This window comes from Stegostoma tigrinum, chromosome 37 (genome assembly GCF_030684315.1).
Source record: "Stegostoma tigrinum isolate sSteTig4 chromosome 37, sSteTig4.hap1, whole genome shotgun sequence".
In the NCBI taxonomy this organism is placed as follows: Eukaryota; Metazoa; Chordata; class Chondrichthyes; order Orectolobiformes; family Stegostomatidae; genus Stegostoma; species Stegostoma tigrinum.
This window is the reverse complement of record NC_081390.1, coordinates 25,448,775-25,463,569: the sequence shown is the minus strand read 5'-3', so window position 1 is coordinate 25,463,569 and position 14,795 is coordinate 25,448,775. Positions and strand designations below refer to the sequence as shown.

At 39.6% G+C, this 14,795-nt stretch overlaps 1 protein-coding gene across 9 annotated transcripts in view; it reads right to left on the bottom strand.

The window, feature by feature from the left end:
• Window positions 1-14,795, bottom strand: part of gbf1 (golgi brefeldin A resistant guanine nucleotide exchange factor 1) — a 267,167-nt gene that overhangs the window by 46,452 nt on the left and 205,920 nt on the right. For all 9 annotated transcript variants that reach the window (XM_048563288.2, XM_048563291.2, XM_048563287.2 and 6 more), the window contains 5 exons: window positions 13,926-14,014; window positions 7,285-7,487; window positions 5,360-5,483; window positions 4,527-4,652; window positions 72-154 (listed from right to left, as the gene is read on the bottom strand). In XM_048563288.2, the coding sequence (XP_048419245.1) occupies window positions 72-154; window positions 4,527-4,652; window positions 5,360-5,483; window positions 7,285-7,487; window positions 13,926-14,014 (625 nt within the window). The remainder of the gene's footprint in view (window positions 1-71; window positions 155-4,526; window positions 4,653-5,359; window positions 5,484-7,284; window positions 7,488-13,925; window positions 14,015-14,795) is intronic.

The following is a 14,795-nucleotide window of genomic DNA, read 5'->3' as shown; positions in this document are numbered from 1 at the left end:
TACCTGTTGGCTGCACTACTGGTTCAATTAAAATCTGCCTAGCGGTATAAGCTGTAGTGAAACAAACTTACTTGATTGCATTATATATGTCCTCTAACATATCTTGATCAAAATCTTTAGAGCCATTAACTCCTTTCAAATTCTTTTTGAATTGCTGCAAGAAAAAAATGATAACCAAAAAGAATAAAAATTATTGGTGCAAATCACAAAGGTCAGCCAATACTTACCCAAAGCCCTTAAAAAAGTGGGTGGCTGAGACATACGTACAAAATTCTGGTAAAGTCACTTCAATGTAGTAATATTGAACAATATCACTCAGTTTCCTTACTATAAACAACATGAAGGGCAGGTGCAGTCCTTGTACACATTCGAGCTTTCAGTTAATTAAAATGATTTCATGGAACAGGTCAAGCAGGCGATCTGATGAAACACTGCACCATTTTAGGTATGTAAAGGGATTTAAAAGCTTATGCTATAGTGAACAAATATAATTACTTCAGAATTTATCAGACATAGCTTTCGCTGGAGATATTGGAAGGTAGACTTCAGTGCTGATCTTTGTTACATTGGTAAAATTAAAACCTTCTTCATCTATCCATTAGTTGATACCATTTAATTAAGTCAGAGATCTTGCATAATTATCAGACATAATGCCAGCCCATACAGAGCTGATAATGGACGTCAAAGGCTATTCCTTCAAAAGTCATATCCTTTAGTTTTAAATGGTTACATTTTACTTGGAGCAGGGAGTACTGAAATTGTGGACTAATTACATTGCAGACAACAAGAAGAAAATTCTTGAAAAAAGTTAAACCTCTCAAGTATTAACAACATTGCAGTTTTTTTATGGTGTGTAACTCCAGAGAAGTAGCACACTGCCTAAATTTATTGTGCGTCGGACTATGCAGTAATCAACTTTTAAAGATTCAAGTGACGTTGCAGTAGCTTAACTTTGAATGGTAGTAACGCTGCCTCCAAGTCAGATCGTGATAGGGTCAAGCCCTACGAGGCCTCTATTTCATACAAAAAGTGGCAACTGCAGAATTGTTGACCAATGGTCACCCTTCAGATTAGATGCTAGGCCAAGGCCCCAACTACGCGATCATATCCCATGACACTGAGGGGTTGGATCAAATATCCTGAACCAAAAACAAGTTATATTATTACCGTTTGCATTAGAGGTTCCTGATCCGTGGAAATTAACTACCATGCATGTTTACTAAACAATGACAATAGAAGTAATTAACTGGCTTCAAAAGGCACCACCACATCCTAATTCTATGGAAGGCATCATAGTAAAATATTAATTTTACCTTCTGAAACAGAGCCATCATCCAAATTCAACAAAACCGTCCCGCGTAGGAACTGGCCTTTTGGCCCACCAATACGCCAATATTGCGCCAATATGCGATACCTTCCTAAACTAAAACCTTTGGCCTCTATTCCCTGTCAATTTATTTATCTGTCAAGATGCCTCAAACACTGCTACTGCATTCATCTCCACCACCTCCTCTGGCAATGCATTCCAGGTATTTACCACCCAGTGTGTAAAATAAAATTGCCGCTCATATCTTCTTCAAACTTATCTCCTTTATTTTAAACCTAATAGTAATTGACTTTTCTGCTCTGGGAAGAAGGCTCCTGACTATCCATTCTATCCACCCCTCTAATAATTTTGTAAATTTCTATCAGATCACTCCCTCATTCTTCAACGTCCAAGGGAAAATCATGTTTGTTCAATCTGTCCTCATAGACAATAGCCTCCAAACCACTTCAGCAAATCTTTTCTGCAGTTTGTCCCAAGTCTCCACATCCTTCTTGTAGGGTAGTGACCTGAACTGTACACAATATTCCAAATGTGGTCTAATTTCAACACAGTTGCAACGGAACTTGCCAATTTTTGTACTCTATGCCTGATCAATAAAGGCAAGTATATTATATGCCTTCTTGATCACCTTATCCACTTCTGCTGCCACTTTCAGAGAATGTGGGCCTGTATACTTAGTAACATTGACATATTTAGGGATCAAAAAGTTCTACCATTTATTGTGTAGTTCTGCTTGCATTAGATGTTGCAAAGTGCATAATCTCACATTTGTCTGGATTAAACTCTGCCATTTCTCTCCCCAAGTCTCCAGTCTATCCATAACCTGCCGCATACTCGAGCAATCCTCCTCACTATCTGCAGCTCTCCTAATCTCTGTGTCATCTGCAAGATTACTGATCAGGCCACCTACACACTGTTCCAAATCATTTATACATGGGTTACAAGTGACACAGGTCCCAGCATTGATCCCTGTGGACCACCACTGATCACAGGTCTTCGGTCAGAAAAACACCCTTCCATTGCTACTCTATCTTCTACCACTAAGCCAGCCCTGTATCATTTTACCAGTTAATTGCATATCCCACGTGGCTTACCTTTTCTAACAGCCTGCCATTTCAGACTTTGTCAAAGGCCTCGCTGAAATCCAAAAGACAACATCTACCACCATGCCCTCAATCATCTTTGTCATTTCCTCAAAAAATTCAATCATGTTTGAGAGGCAACTGACCCCACACAAAGCCACGTTCCCTACTGTTAATGAGCCTATGTTTTTCCAAATGCGGGTAAATCCTCTCCCTACGAATCATCTCCAATAACTTCCCTGCCAATGATGTAAGGCTCACCGGCCTGTAATTAGCCACATTACCACTGTTGCCCTTCTTAAACAAAGGAACAATGTTGGCTAATCTCCTCTGGGACCTCTTCTGTGGCTAACTAAGCTATAAAGATTTCGTACAAGGCCTCAGCAATTTCCTCACCTGCCTACCTCAGCATTCTGGAATAGATCCCATCAGGTCCTGGGGTGTTGTCTACCTTAATGCTTTTAAAAACATTTAAATAACTTTTTTCTAAATCTTGACATGCACCGGAATAACAACATTCCACTCCCAAGACTCACCATCCACCATGTCCTTCTCCTTTGTGCATACCGACGCAGAGTATTCATTAAACCCTCACCCACTTCCTCCAGGGCCACACGTAAATTCCCTCCTTGTCCTTCAGTCCCTACCCTTTCCCTTGCTTTCTTCTTGCTCCTTACATATGTAAAAAATTTTTCTTAGTAAATGCCTTTGGCGCGCAGGACATAGTCCTAATTTGAGTTCTTTCCTGCTATCTTTGTCTTCTTTGAGGGCTCTTTCTGTTTTCAGTTTCCTAAACCTCAAGTATGCCTCCTTTTTTGTTCTGACTTAGCTCTCAATTTCTCATCATCCATTGCTCCCAAATCTTGCCATGCTTATTCTTCATTTTCATTGGAACCCGCTGTTCCTGAACTCTAATCAACCTTTAAAAGATTCCCCCATGCCACATTTGGATTTATCCTTAAACAGCGGTCTCAGTTTACAATCCCCAGTTCCTGCCTAATATTGTGGTAGTTAGTCTTTCCCAAGTTTAGCACGTTCACCTGAAAAACTTCCAGAATTACCATCACTGTTCCCAAAATGCTCCCCCACTGAAACCTCAAGCACCTGGCCAGGTTCATTCCCTAGTACCAGGTTTAGTATGGCCCCTTCCCTAGTTGGACTATGTATGAATTGTTTCAAAAGAATCCTGGACATACCTAATAAATTCTCTCCGATCCAAGCTCCTGCCACTCTGAGTCCCAGTCAATTTAGTGTAAGTTGAAATCACACACTGAACCTGTTGTTTTTATGATTTTCTATAATCTGTCCACATATCTGCTCCTTTAACACTTGTGGATAGTTGGCAGGCCTGTAGTACAATCCCATCAAAGTGATTTCATCCTTCCTATTCCTGAGCTCTACCCATTTGGTCTCGCTGGATGAGCCTTCCCAAGTGTCCTCCCTTAGTACAGTATTGAAGACAATTGTATGTTGAGAAAATGTATTGACCTAATCAAGGAGAGATGCAAGCAGCTCAGCTACCAACGCAATGGAACCCAGAAATGCAAACACAAAACGCAAGACAGATATGCAAAATGCAGTCTCTTCAAATAAAACTAACTTTTCTTAATAGCCATATGACGACATTACTAGGTTAAATCTTCCTGAAGGGATGGCAATACTCCTTGCAAATGACCTTGCATGAATTGTCCTTAACCGAACCATGAGTGTTCACAGAAACTCTGGTCTAAAACAATGAACGAAATAGCAAGCATCTTGATGTGCCAACGATATGTAACAAGTGGTAAGAGCCCTTTAAAGCATTGATTAAGATTCTGAGCTATGGGATATTGAAAGCCCCCTTTCCTGAATTAGCTGCAATTTAAAAATGACAATTGGTTCAGATGTTAATTACACATATTAAATTACAAATTAACCACAGCACAATGCTCTAATGCAAATCAAAACGCTCAAGTAGTTCTTCTGTCCATCATTTCTTCCATGACAAAAAAATTCGGTCTTCGAGCATTATTCAAGAATGGGCACAGTCTTTTGTAAACATGCAGCTCCCAAGAAATGGCATAAATAAATAAATATTTGCAAAAGACATTTACCAATACAGCAATGGATTCACTCACCTCTGATGTCATTGGTACATTTTGCTTACGAACATTGTGATTGTGTTGGTCCGTATTGAGCATTATTACAGCATAGGCAAGTGCAAAGCAAGCATCATTGTTGGAAAACGGTGAGCCATTAATTTTCTGTAAAGAAAAAGAGGAAGATCTTGAAATTTCCAACAAGCACAAGAGACTCAAAAGAATACTTTTAAATAGTACATGCAGGTACCTACTATAATAAACAGAAGTCGTGCTTTGCTTGAGATACACAAAGTTTGCTTTTTCTTCTAATAATGACCATTTAAAACTCACAGCCAGTGACTGTGATGACTTGTCATTTTGATTTTCTCAAATGCAGCAGGACATAAAAAATAAAATTGAGCCAACTCTGTCCTCACTTTGTAGTGAGAATACAACGTACTGCACAATTATTAAAAAAAAAGTGCTGGATAAAATCAACAGGTCCGGCAGCATCCACAGATTTATTTAGCACATTCTACTTTTATTTCATATCTCCAACATCTACATCACTGTCGCTTTTCTTTGAGCAATAAATTCAGTTACTTTTATCCAAAACAAAATCCAGATTAATTTAGTATTTTCTCAGTTCAAGAATCTTTTTTTCAAAAATATTTAAATTAACCCTGTAAGTATTTTGAATGTAGAATCTACACTTGATAGTCTGGAAGGTCCACCAACAATGTAAAGATAGAGACATTCAAGGATCTCTGTAATGCTAGTTATAGCTACCAGCAAGAACTTACACAATTACATTTTTCCACAGAACTACCTTCATCAAACAAGTTTTGAAATGCTCACAATGTTTTCGGTTCAGTTTGCAGAGTACATACATGCCAATGATCTGTGAAGACTTCTAATAATCTGTGAATGACAGGGGCTTCACCAGGGAGTCTGAAGGCTTCTAGATAGGAGCGCAACGCCTCATCAACTCTCAATCCTTGGAAAGTAAACGTCCTAGTGTTTAAACATCCATAGTCAGTAACTGTAACTTAAGAATTAACATTCAAGTCGTTTAATCTGTTAAATCTTTAAAGTAGGGAACATCATAAGACAAACATTGGCACTTTTTAGCGCAATAATAACCTACAATTCGAGATTGCAGAAAAATATTACTTCAAATAGTTATTTACAAAGGATAAACCAATTAATGCATGTTAAGCACAGACTTGCTTTGTGGTAAGTTTGCTTCATATTGTATAAATAGTAAAAGACACCATTTCCGAATTTAAAACAGAAAGAATTAAAGAGATAAAATGTAATGGATCTTTGATTCAAACACCTTCCAACACACAATTAATCTGCCCTTCATTCAATGTCCAATTTACTGAATTTTTTGTTTTAAAAACACTAAATTCACATTTTATTGCCACTTGACAGATTAATTCAAAGTATTGCAGTTTAATTCTGTCAGTACAAAATAACTTCAGTCTCAGTCCAGTGCATATGCAATGTCAAACAGATCAAAATCTCCTCACTGGAGATATCCTTAACTTCACTCTTGCATTTCAACCCAACAGAGACCTACCATTTGATGTTACCTCATATTTCCTTGCTGAGAGTCTGTCAGAAAAACAGCGCCAATCATTGGTGATCAGAATGTAATTAAGCTAACATCTTAGGTGAACCACTAGTTGGAGAGTGAAATTTTTTACCTCTCTACAGAACAAAGTAATGCAATTTGCAGTGGCAAACAGCCCTACAAAAGTTCTCAGCATTTAGCAAGTATTTAAATGTTAAGATATTAACTGCACTCTGAACAGCTCATGTTCAGTTCCCTGACATGGAAAATAAACAGTAGCCATAATTTGTAAGAAGTTCAGCTGTATACAAGAAATAAGTATCAAAAAACACCTTTACCAAGTGAACTCCTGCATCGAGCATAGCTCTTTGATACATGTTTACCAAAGGAAAATGTGCATCTGTACTAAGGTAGGAACAGAAAAAGTTCAACAGAACTGTTGGCTGGACAACCAGTTACACCCAAGGACTTGAAATGCACAATGCATTCACATTAATGAGCAGAATTGGTGAAATATGAATCTCTCCAATGAACAACACTGAGAATTGCTGTCAATACACCAGAAAAATAAATTGTAGGTAATGAACAGAATTTGTTTTTACTCTTTCAAACGCTCTTGTACTAATTTGTTTACTAGGCCATTTCAGAAGGCAGTTAAGAGTCCATCACTTCACTGTGGGTCTGGAGTCACATGTAGATCAGATCAGGTAAGGAAGGTAGATTTCTTCCCGAAAGGCCATTAATGCATGAGATGGATTTCTGCAACAGTCAACGATGGCGGTCATTGTCACTGTTACTCAGATTAAGTTTCAGTTCCAGATTTTTGAATTGAATTTACATTCCACCAACTGCCCTGGGGAACGTGAACCTGTGTCATCAGACCATTAGCCTCGGCCTCTAGATTACATGTCCAACAACATTAACACTATGCCATCAAACAAAATAAACAGCAATCAATTATCTATATCCAGAAACCGGTATCTGCTGGAATCAATGGTGTTTGTTCATGACTGCAAACCTAGCTAAAGGATGCGCAAAAGCAAAGGGGGGCAGGTAGTCATGCCACTTACGCATTCTCAACTGTTGCTATTTAAAACAAAGCCTGTTTTTGTTTAACCTGTGACACCAAGGACTTCCTCATGGACCTAATTTTTAGGTAGTATTTGCACATTCACAGATTACTCATTATACATGAAAGCACATATGTTAACAAATATTCAAAAATAGTTTCGATACCCAACAAAACTGTCCAAGAGTTCCATGCTCTTCCGATCACTGATAAATTCGCCAATCGTTTTTTTGTCTAGTCGTGGATTTTCCCTAAGCCACTGAGCGACTTCACTATTGTCCATGGGGGACGCAAGCAGGCCATTCTCCTGAAGAAACTGAATGCCTTTTTTCGGTTTCTGGTTAAATTGTTCTGTTCCAGTAATAAGCAACTTAAGGGAAGGAAAACAAACAAAACCTTATATCTGAAGTATGTAAGTATACTTTATATATTCCAAAATTCAATTTTTTACTACTGCATTTCTGCAGTTTTGACACAACTAGTCAGAACTGACACTGCCTCACTAATGCTGCTCTCCTGTCAACGAAGAGTCGTTTTGTTACATACAAATGCTATGTAAATGACATTGCCTATAACAAGGCCATGCTTTGCTGAAGTCAAGAAGTTAAAGCCAATCCACCGGGGACTTACTAAATATTTTGATTTGTAATAAAACAGGCTGAAAAGACAGTTTGACATGAGACTGCCTCCTCAAGCTGGTTTCACAAAACCTTTAACGGCATTAGCTCATGCTTAAAACAGTTAAATTAACTATTTAAGTGACAAACTGCACAACAGAGGTAGTGAGGTATCTACAGACATAGTGGATGCATTGGTTGTAATTTGACAAAAATCACTAGACTCTGGATGGAAACTGCTAACGTGACACCCTATTTAAAAAGAGGGGCAAAAATGGGTAACTGTAGGCTGATTAGCCTAACATCGATTGCTAGAAAACTATTAGAATCAATTAAGGAAGTAACAGCAGACATTTGGAAAATCATAATCTAATCAAGCAGAGTCAGCATGGATTCACGAAGGGGAATCATATCTCACTAACTTATTACAGTTTTTCTCGGAAGTCTCAACCGGAGTGGACAGACTGAAACCAGTACACGTATTGACTGTGGACTTACAGAAGGCGTTTGACAAATTACCTCACAAACGATTAAGTCATAACCTGACAGCCCACTGTCTTGATAATAATATAATGGTATGGATAGAGAATTGGTTCCTGGGCAGGCAAGAGTGTAGGGATAAGGGGTTCTTGTTGAGGTTTGTAACCTGTGGCGAGCGGGGCTTCATTGGGATTAGTGCTGGAACTGCAACCGCTTATCATATATATTAATTACTTGGAAGGAGGAAGTGAATGTATTCTAGCCAAATTTGCAGGTTGCGACGGTTTACAGAGAGATATTGAGATAACAAGGTATAGAGAGCTGGATGAACATAACAGGCCAAGCAGCATCAGAGGAACAGGAGAGCTGATGTTTCGGGCCTAGACCCTTCTTCAGACCCTTTTACTGAAGAAAGCTCTACACCTTGTTATCTCAGATTCTCCAGCATCTGCAGTTCCTATTATCTACAGAGAGATATTGATAGGTTAAGTATATATACAAGAAGTGAGCGAATGGAGTATAATGTGGGAAAACGTGAAGTTGTTAATTTTGGAAGAGATAACAAAAATATCGGAATATTACCTAAATGGAGAAAAACTGGAGAAAGCTGCAACATTGAGGAACTTGGGGGTATACATCCACAAAATACAGAAGCCAAGCATACAGGTGCAGCAAATAATTAGAAAGGCTAACGAAGACAGTTCAGAGACAGTTCACAAGGATGATCCCTTGTGTGGGGGAACTGCCTTTTGAGTAAAGGCTGAACAGTTTGGGTTTCTACTCAGAATCATAGTCTCTCAGCATAGTAACAGAACCTTTGGTCTACTTTGTCCACATTGACAAGGTATCCCAAACTTAACAAGTCCCATTTGCCTGTGTTTGGTCCACATCAATCTAACCCTTCTTATTCACATACCTGCCCAAATGTCTCTTAGATGTTTTAACCGTCTTCACCACATCTCCTGGAAGTTCACTCTACATACACACACACCATTCTGCGAAAAAGTTGTCCCTCAGGTACCCTCCAAATATTTCCCCTACAACCCCATCTATGCCCTTCACGTTTGAATGCTCTCAACTGAGGAGAAAAACCTCAGCTATTCACCTTACTTACGTGCCTCATGATTTTACACACCCTTCAGCTTCTAACACTCCAGGGGGAAAAGTTCTAGCCTATCCACCCGCTCATCGTAACTCAAACCCTCTTGACTTGGCAATATCCTTGTAAACTCTTTTCTCCCCTCACTTTCTAATTTAACAACATCTATTCTTCAATGGGCCAAATGGCCCAACTTCTGCTCCTATGCCTATGGTCTTCTTCAGGGTAACCAGAACTGTAAGCAGTACTCCAAAAGTGGCCTCACCACTATCCTATATAGCCTCAACATGATGTCCCAATTCCTGTACTCAGTGCTTTGACCAATGAATGCAAGAGTGCCAAATGTCTTATTCACCACCATGTCTACATGCAGTGCCACTTTCAAGGAACTATGAATCTGCGCCCCCAGCTTCCTTTGTTCAACAACACTTCCCACAACCCTACCATTAAATGTATAAGATGTGCGCTGGTTTGCCATACCAAAATGCAACATCTTACATTTATCTAAATTAAACTCTGCCAATTCTCAGCCCATTGGCCCATCTGATCAAGATCTCTTTGTACTCTTAGAGAACCTTCTTCACTGTCCACTATACCACCAACTTTGGTGTCATCTGCAAACTTAACAACCATAACTTCTGTTATATCAACGATTTGGAGGAAAACAAAAGTGGACCCAGAATCAATCCTTCCTGCACAGCATGGGTCACAGGCCTCCAGTCTGAAATAACAACCCTTTACCACCACTCTGTCAACTACCATCAAGCCAATTTCATTTCCAATTAGGTCTCTCTCCCCCGGATCCTATGGGGTCTAATCTTACTAACCAGTCTACCATGTGACATCTTGTCAGAGACCTTGCTAACATCCATGTAGACAACGCGTACTGTGCCTTCACCTATCCTCTCGGTAATCTCTTCAAAAATCTCAAACGAGTTTGCAAGACACTATCTCCCATGCACAAAGCCATGCTGACAATCCTGAATCAGCCCTTGCCTTTCCAAATGCACGTTATTTGTCTCTCTCAGAATACCCTCCAACAACTTACCCATCACTGATGTCAAGCTCACCAGTCTATTGCTTCCTCACTTTTCCTCACAGCCTTTCAAAAACAATGGCACCACATTAGCCACCCTCCAGTCTTCTGGCACTTCACCCGTAGCTGTCAATGATACAAATATCTCTGCAAGGGGCCCTGTAATCTCTTCCCTAGCTTCCCACAATGTTCTGGGATAAGTCCTGATCAGGTTGGGGGATTTATCTACCTTTGTGCATCTTAAGACCTCCAGCACCATTTGTTCTGAAATGCAGGTAAAATATCACTAATCATTTCCCCAACTTCCCTTGTTCCATAACTTTCTCCTCAGTAAATGGTGAAGCAAAACATTTGTTTAGTTTCTCTTCATGTCCTGCGGTTCCACACAGACAGCCTTGTTGATCTTTAAGTGGCTCTATTTGCTCCTTGGTAACTACTCTTCTTAATGTACTTGCAGAATCTCTTAGGATGCTCCTTAAACAACTGTGTCATGTGCCCTTTCTGCCCTCCTTCATTTATTTCTTGTACTCTCACCACCTCCCCCACCCCACCCCATCATACTCCTCCAGGAACTCACCTGAGCAGTCTGTACACGACATTTGCCGCCTCCTTTTTCTTGACCAGAGCCCCAATATCTCTTGTCATCCAGTGTTCCCTGTACCTTCGAGCCTTGCCCTTAACATTAACCGGAACATACTCTCTCGGAACTCGAACTCCTTTTTGAAAACCTCCCACATGCCAAACATCCTTTCACCTGTGAGCAGCTTGTCCCAGTCAATTTTTGGGAGTTCACCTCTAATACCATCATCTCATTGAATGACAGAGTATACTTAATAAACTGAAAGGTCTACTTCAACTCCCCACTGTTTTACATGGTTGTCATTTCCTTAAATTTTATTAAATCCTACATTTTTATTGAATATTAAATTTCACCATCCATCACAGCAGGATTTGAACCTCAGGACATTATTTTCATGTTCTGTGGGCGCGCACAGTGACTCACAGTGCCAGGGACCCAGGATTGATCCCAACCTTGGGTGACTGTGTGGAGTTTGCACATTCCCTCCATGTTGTGTGGATCTCCATCAAGTGTTCCGGTTTCCTCACACAATCGTCGGATGTGCAGGTAGGTGGACTGGCCATGCTAAATGGTGGGATCAGGTAGATCTGGGTGATCTGTTCATTGGGGGAAGGGTGTTGACACAGGCTTAATGGGCCACATGACCTCTATTTGAACTGTAAGGATTCTACAATTCTTAACTGCTCGTCAATGACATTACACTGCACCACCACCTCATTTACAAGCAAAGAAATATTACTATGTGTGAAACACAAAATATTAAACTCGAAGTTAAATAACTAGCTGTCACAGGTACACTAACAACAACCCCAATTGTACATTGCCACCACCTCTCTCAACTACTCTCAATTATCAAACATTCAGTGCTAATGGGTAGAAATTTCTTTCAATTGAACATTGGGAGCACTGGAGGCTTGATCAAAGACAATGACTTCAAACTCCTGAACTGCCAACTTCACTCACCTTTCTGGTAACAATCTGCAACTAAATCAGTCTGTTTGCCACCTCAATATCTCTTTTGACCATGAGTTAAGACCGTGAACTCTTCTCATTCCACAGTAAGGCTCAGCTGTTTCTACTGCTGTATCACCTGACATTTCCACTGTCTCAGCCCATCAGCTCCTGAAATCCTTAACCAGGTCTTCATTTATTCTAAATTTCCCAGTGCTCTCCTGGTTGGTCATAAGACTCTTAGCCTCCTTAAGCCTCAGGTCATCTCAAAATACTGTCAACCACGACTTAAACCACAGCCAAGCCTTGTTTACCCGATAACCACTAACATACTCTGGACCCTGGGCAATCTGCATCTGATTTACAAATTCTCATCCTTGTTTTCAAATCCCTCCATATCCTCCCCCCTTACTGTTACTGTAATCTTCTCAAACCTCACCATCCTTTGGGATCTTGGAAGGCCTCTTGATTATTCCTGATTTTAATCACCCACCCCTCTGCCAAATTACTGCCTATTTCTTCAATTTCCTTGAAGCCAGAAAGTGAGTCACTTTCTCAATCTGCCTTTGTAACAACTCTGGGAGAGTGATAACCTATCTCCAAGATCCTACCAGAATTTCTGTGTCTCCTGTTGTAACTCTGAATAAGGTTTTTCACTCGATGGCGGAAGCTGAGGAGCAAGCGGATAGTAGTTTAGAAAATTATGAGATGCATGGATACATTGGAGTCTAGAAGCATGAGAGATGATCTTATTAAAACAAATAGGATTCTTAAGGGGCTTGAGAGGATATTTCCCTCATGGAAGAGGCGAGGAAGAGATGGCATGGCATCAGAAAAAAATGGGGCACCAATTTAAGACTGAAATGAGGAGGAATTTCTTGTCTTACAGAGTTGTCTCTTTGGAATTCCTTGTTACAAGAAAGCTGTAGGGACAAAGTTCCTGTGTATATTTAAAGTGTCTCGGATGGACTCTTGGTCAAAGATTACGAGGAAACAAAAGTAGAACTTAAGAATGTCTGATCAGCCATAATTCTACTGAATGGTAGAGCAGATTCAAGGGACTGAACAGTCTACTTCTGTTCCTTTATTTCATGGTCTAACTTGATAATCGCTGTGATAAAACCTGCAGTTAAAATTTTTTGACAAGATAGGAAAAGGACATTAGTTGGGGGCGGCATCACTTAAACAAAAAGGAGCTGGGCATCAATGGGAAAGATTTACAGAGATACTTAAGTGTCTTAACCTAAGAATTCCAATGATGGGCACTCGAAGCAGAGCTTCTAAAGACCCAAAGACATTAAGAGTTTTGCAGTTATAGACTACATTTATGGATACAGTTGAATATTGGGTTAAGGAGGATCTAATTATTTTTAATTATAATTTAATTATATTGTACCTATTCATTTCTGCCTAATTTTCTGAGAAGACTGCTGGGGACAGGAACAGTAGGAGGAAATTCCTCCAAATAACAATCTTCTGGAAGAGGGTTTTATGCAGGTAGTATCAGAATGGAGAAATCCAGAAACCATTCCACGCCTTGATAGTATTATAGTTATTTGAGCAGCAATTTGATCTGTAGCAATACAGCTGCAACAAGGCAGCTATTTAACATCTCATGCCAAACCACTTGTGAATTGGAGGAGGAACACTGGAGAGACTGCTTAACATGGAGTACAAACTGGTTGCATGTTAATTCGAGTCACATAGTCATACAGAGTCATAGCACAGAAACAGGCCCGTCGGTCCAACTCGTCCATGCAAACATACTCCTCTAGAAGGTCACCCTCAGCCTCACCCTCCAGGTCAAAAAAGCCCCAGCCTATTCAGCCTCTCCCTACAGCTCAAACCCTCCAACCCCAGTGACACCCTCACGAATGCTTTCTGAACCCTTTCTAGTTTCACAATATCCCTCATGGAGGAGTAAGACCAAAATTACACACAATTGTCCAAAAGTGGCTGAACTAATTAGTCAAACAAAAGTAATATTTTAACTTTTGCTTCAAATGAATTTCAAATGAATGCTCCTAACTGTATGAATTACTTACCTTTTTCTTGCTTCTAATCTCCGATAGTTCCTGAGGGCTTGGCAGGAATGAAGAAAACCGAATTGGTTTCTTGGGCAGCCTCTTCTCTACTGCAAACAATGATATCAGAATTCAAGATCCTATGTTAATTATGAAAACATCTATGTATAGAAATACAAAAAAAAAACACAATTTGCATTTTACCAGCTAACTTCTGACCAGAAATATGTTCCTTATGATGCAGAAAAAAACCTGACCCCTAACAAGCCCAAAAATGTTAGAACAATCTTCTGTGTGCAGCAAAATAAACATCACTTTCAAGTGAATCCTGATCCTAAAAAGACTGGCGACAAAAGATGTAATGTTTACAAATGGAACACTGGCACATCTTAGAAATACAAAGTTGAATTTACCTTGCCCATCCATCTCATTTTGAAAAGAAACCCTAAATAGCTGTCTTGATATTAAATATTTCTATATTCCTTGATAACAAAACTGTTTCCACAAATATTTCTGGCCATGGGAGATGTTCACTAAACTATCCTAACCTTGGCATTAAATACTATAACATAGAGGCTCTGCTGGATAACCATCAGGCTTAGTAACCGTAACTAATTTTTGTCACTTGTGTGGTTCAAGGACACTGCAAGCGAATACAATATACTTATGACAGCTGAGATACTGGCTAACTCAGCAAAGTCCACAGATTAACTCTGGCATCTTTACTGGCCTCAGCCCTAAATACAACATTAATATCCTGGAAGGATCATGCTTTACTTTTTAATCTAAGTTCAAATGGTTGGAATGAAACTTGCACTCTACAAACAGTTATTTACCCAACTGTGCTATAGTAAAACAAAAGTAAAATAATGCAGATAGTAGAGATCTGAA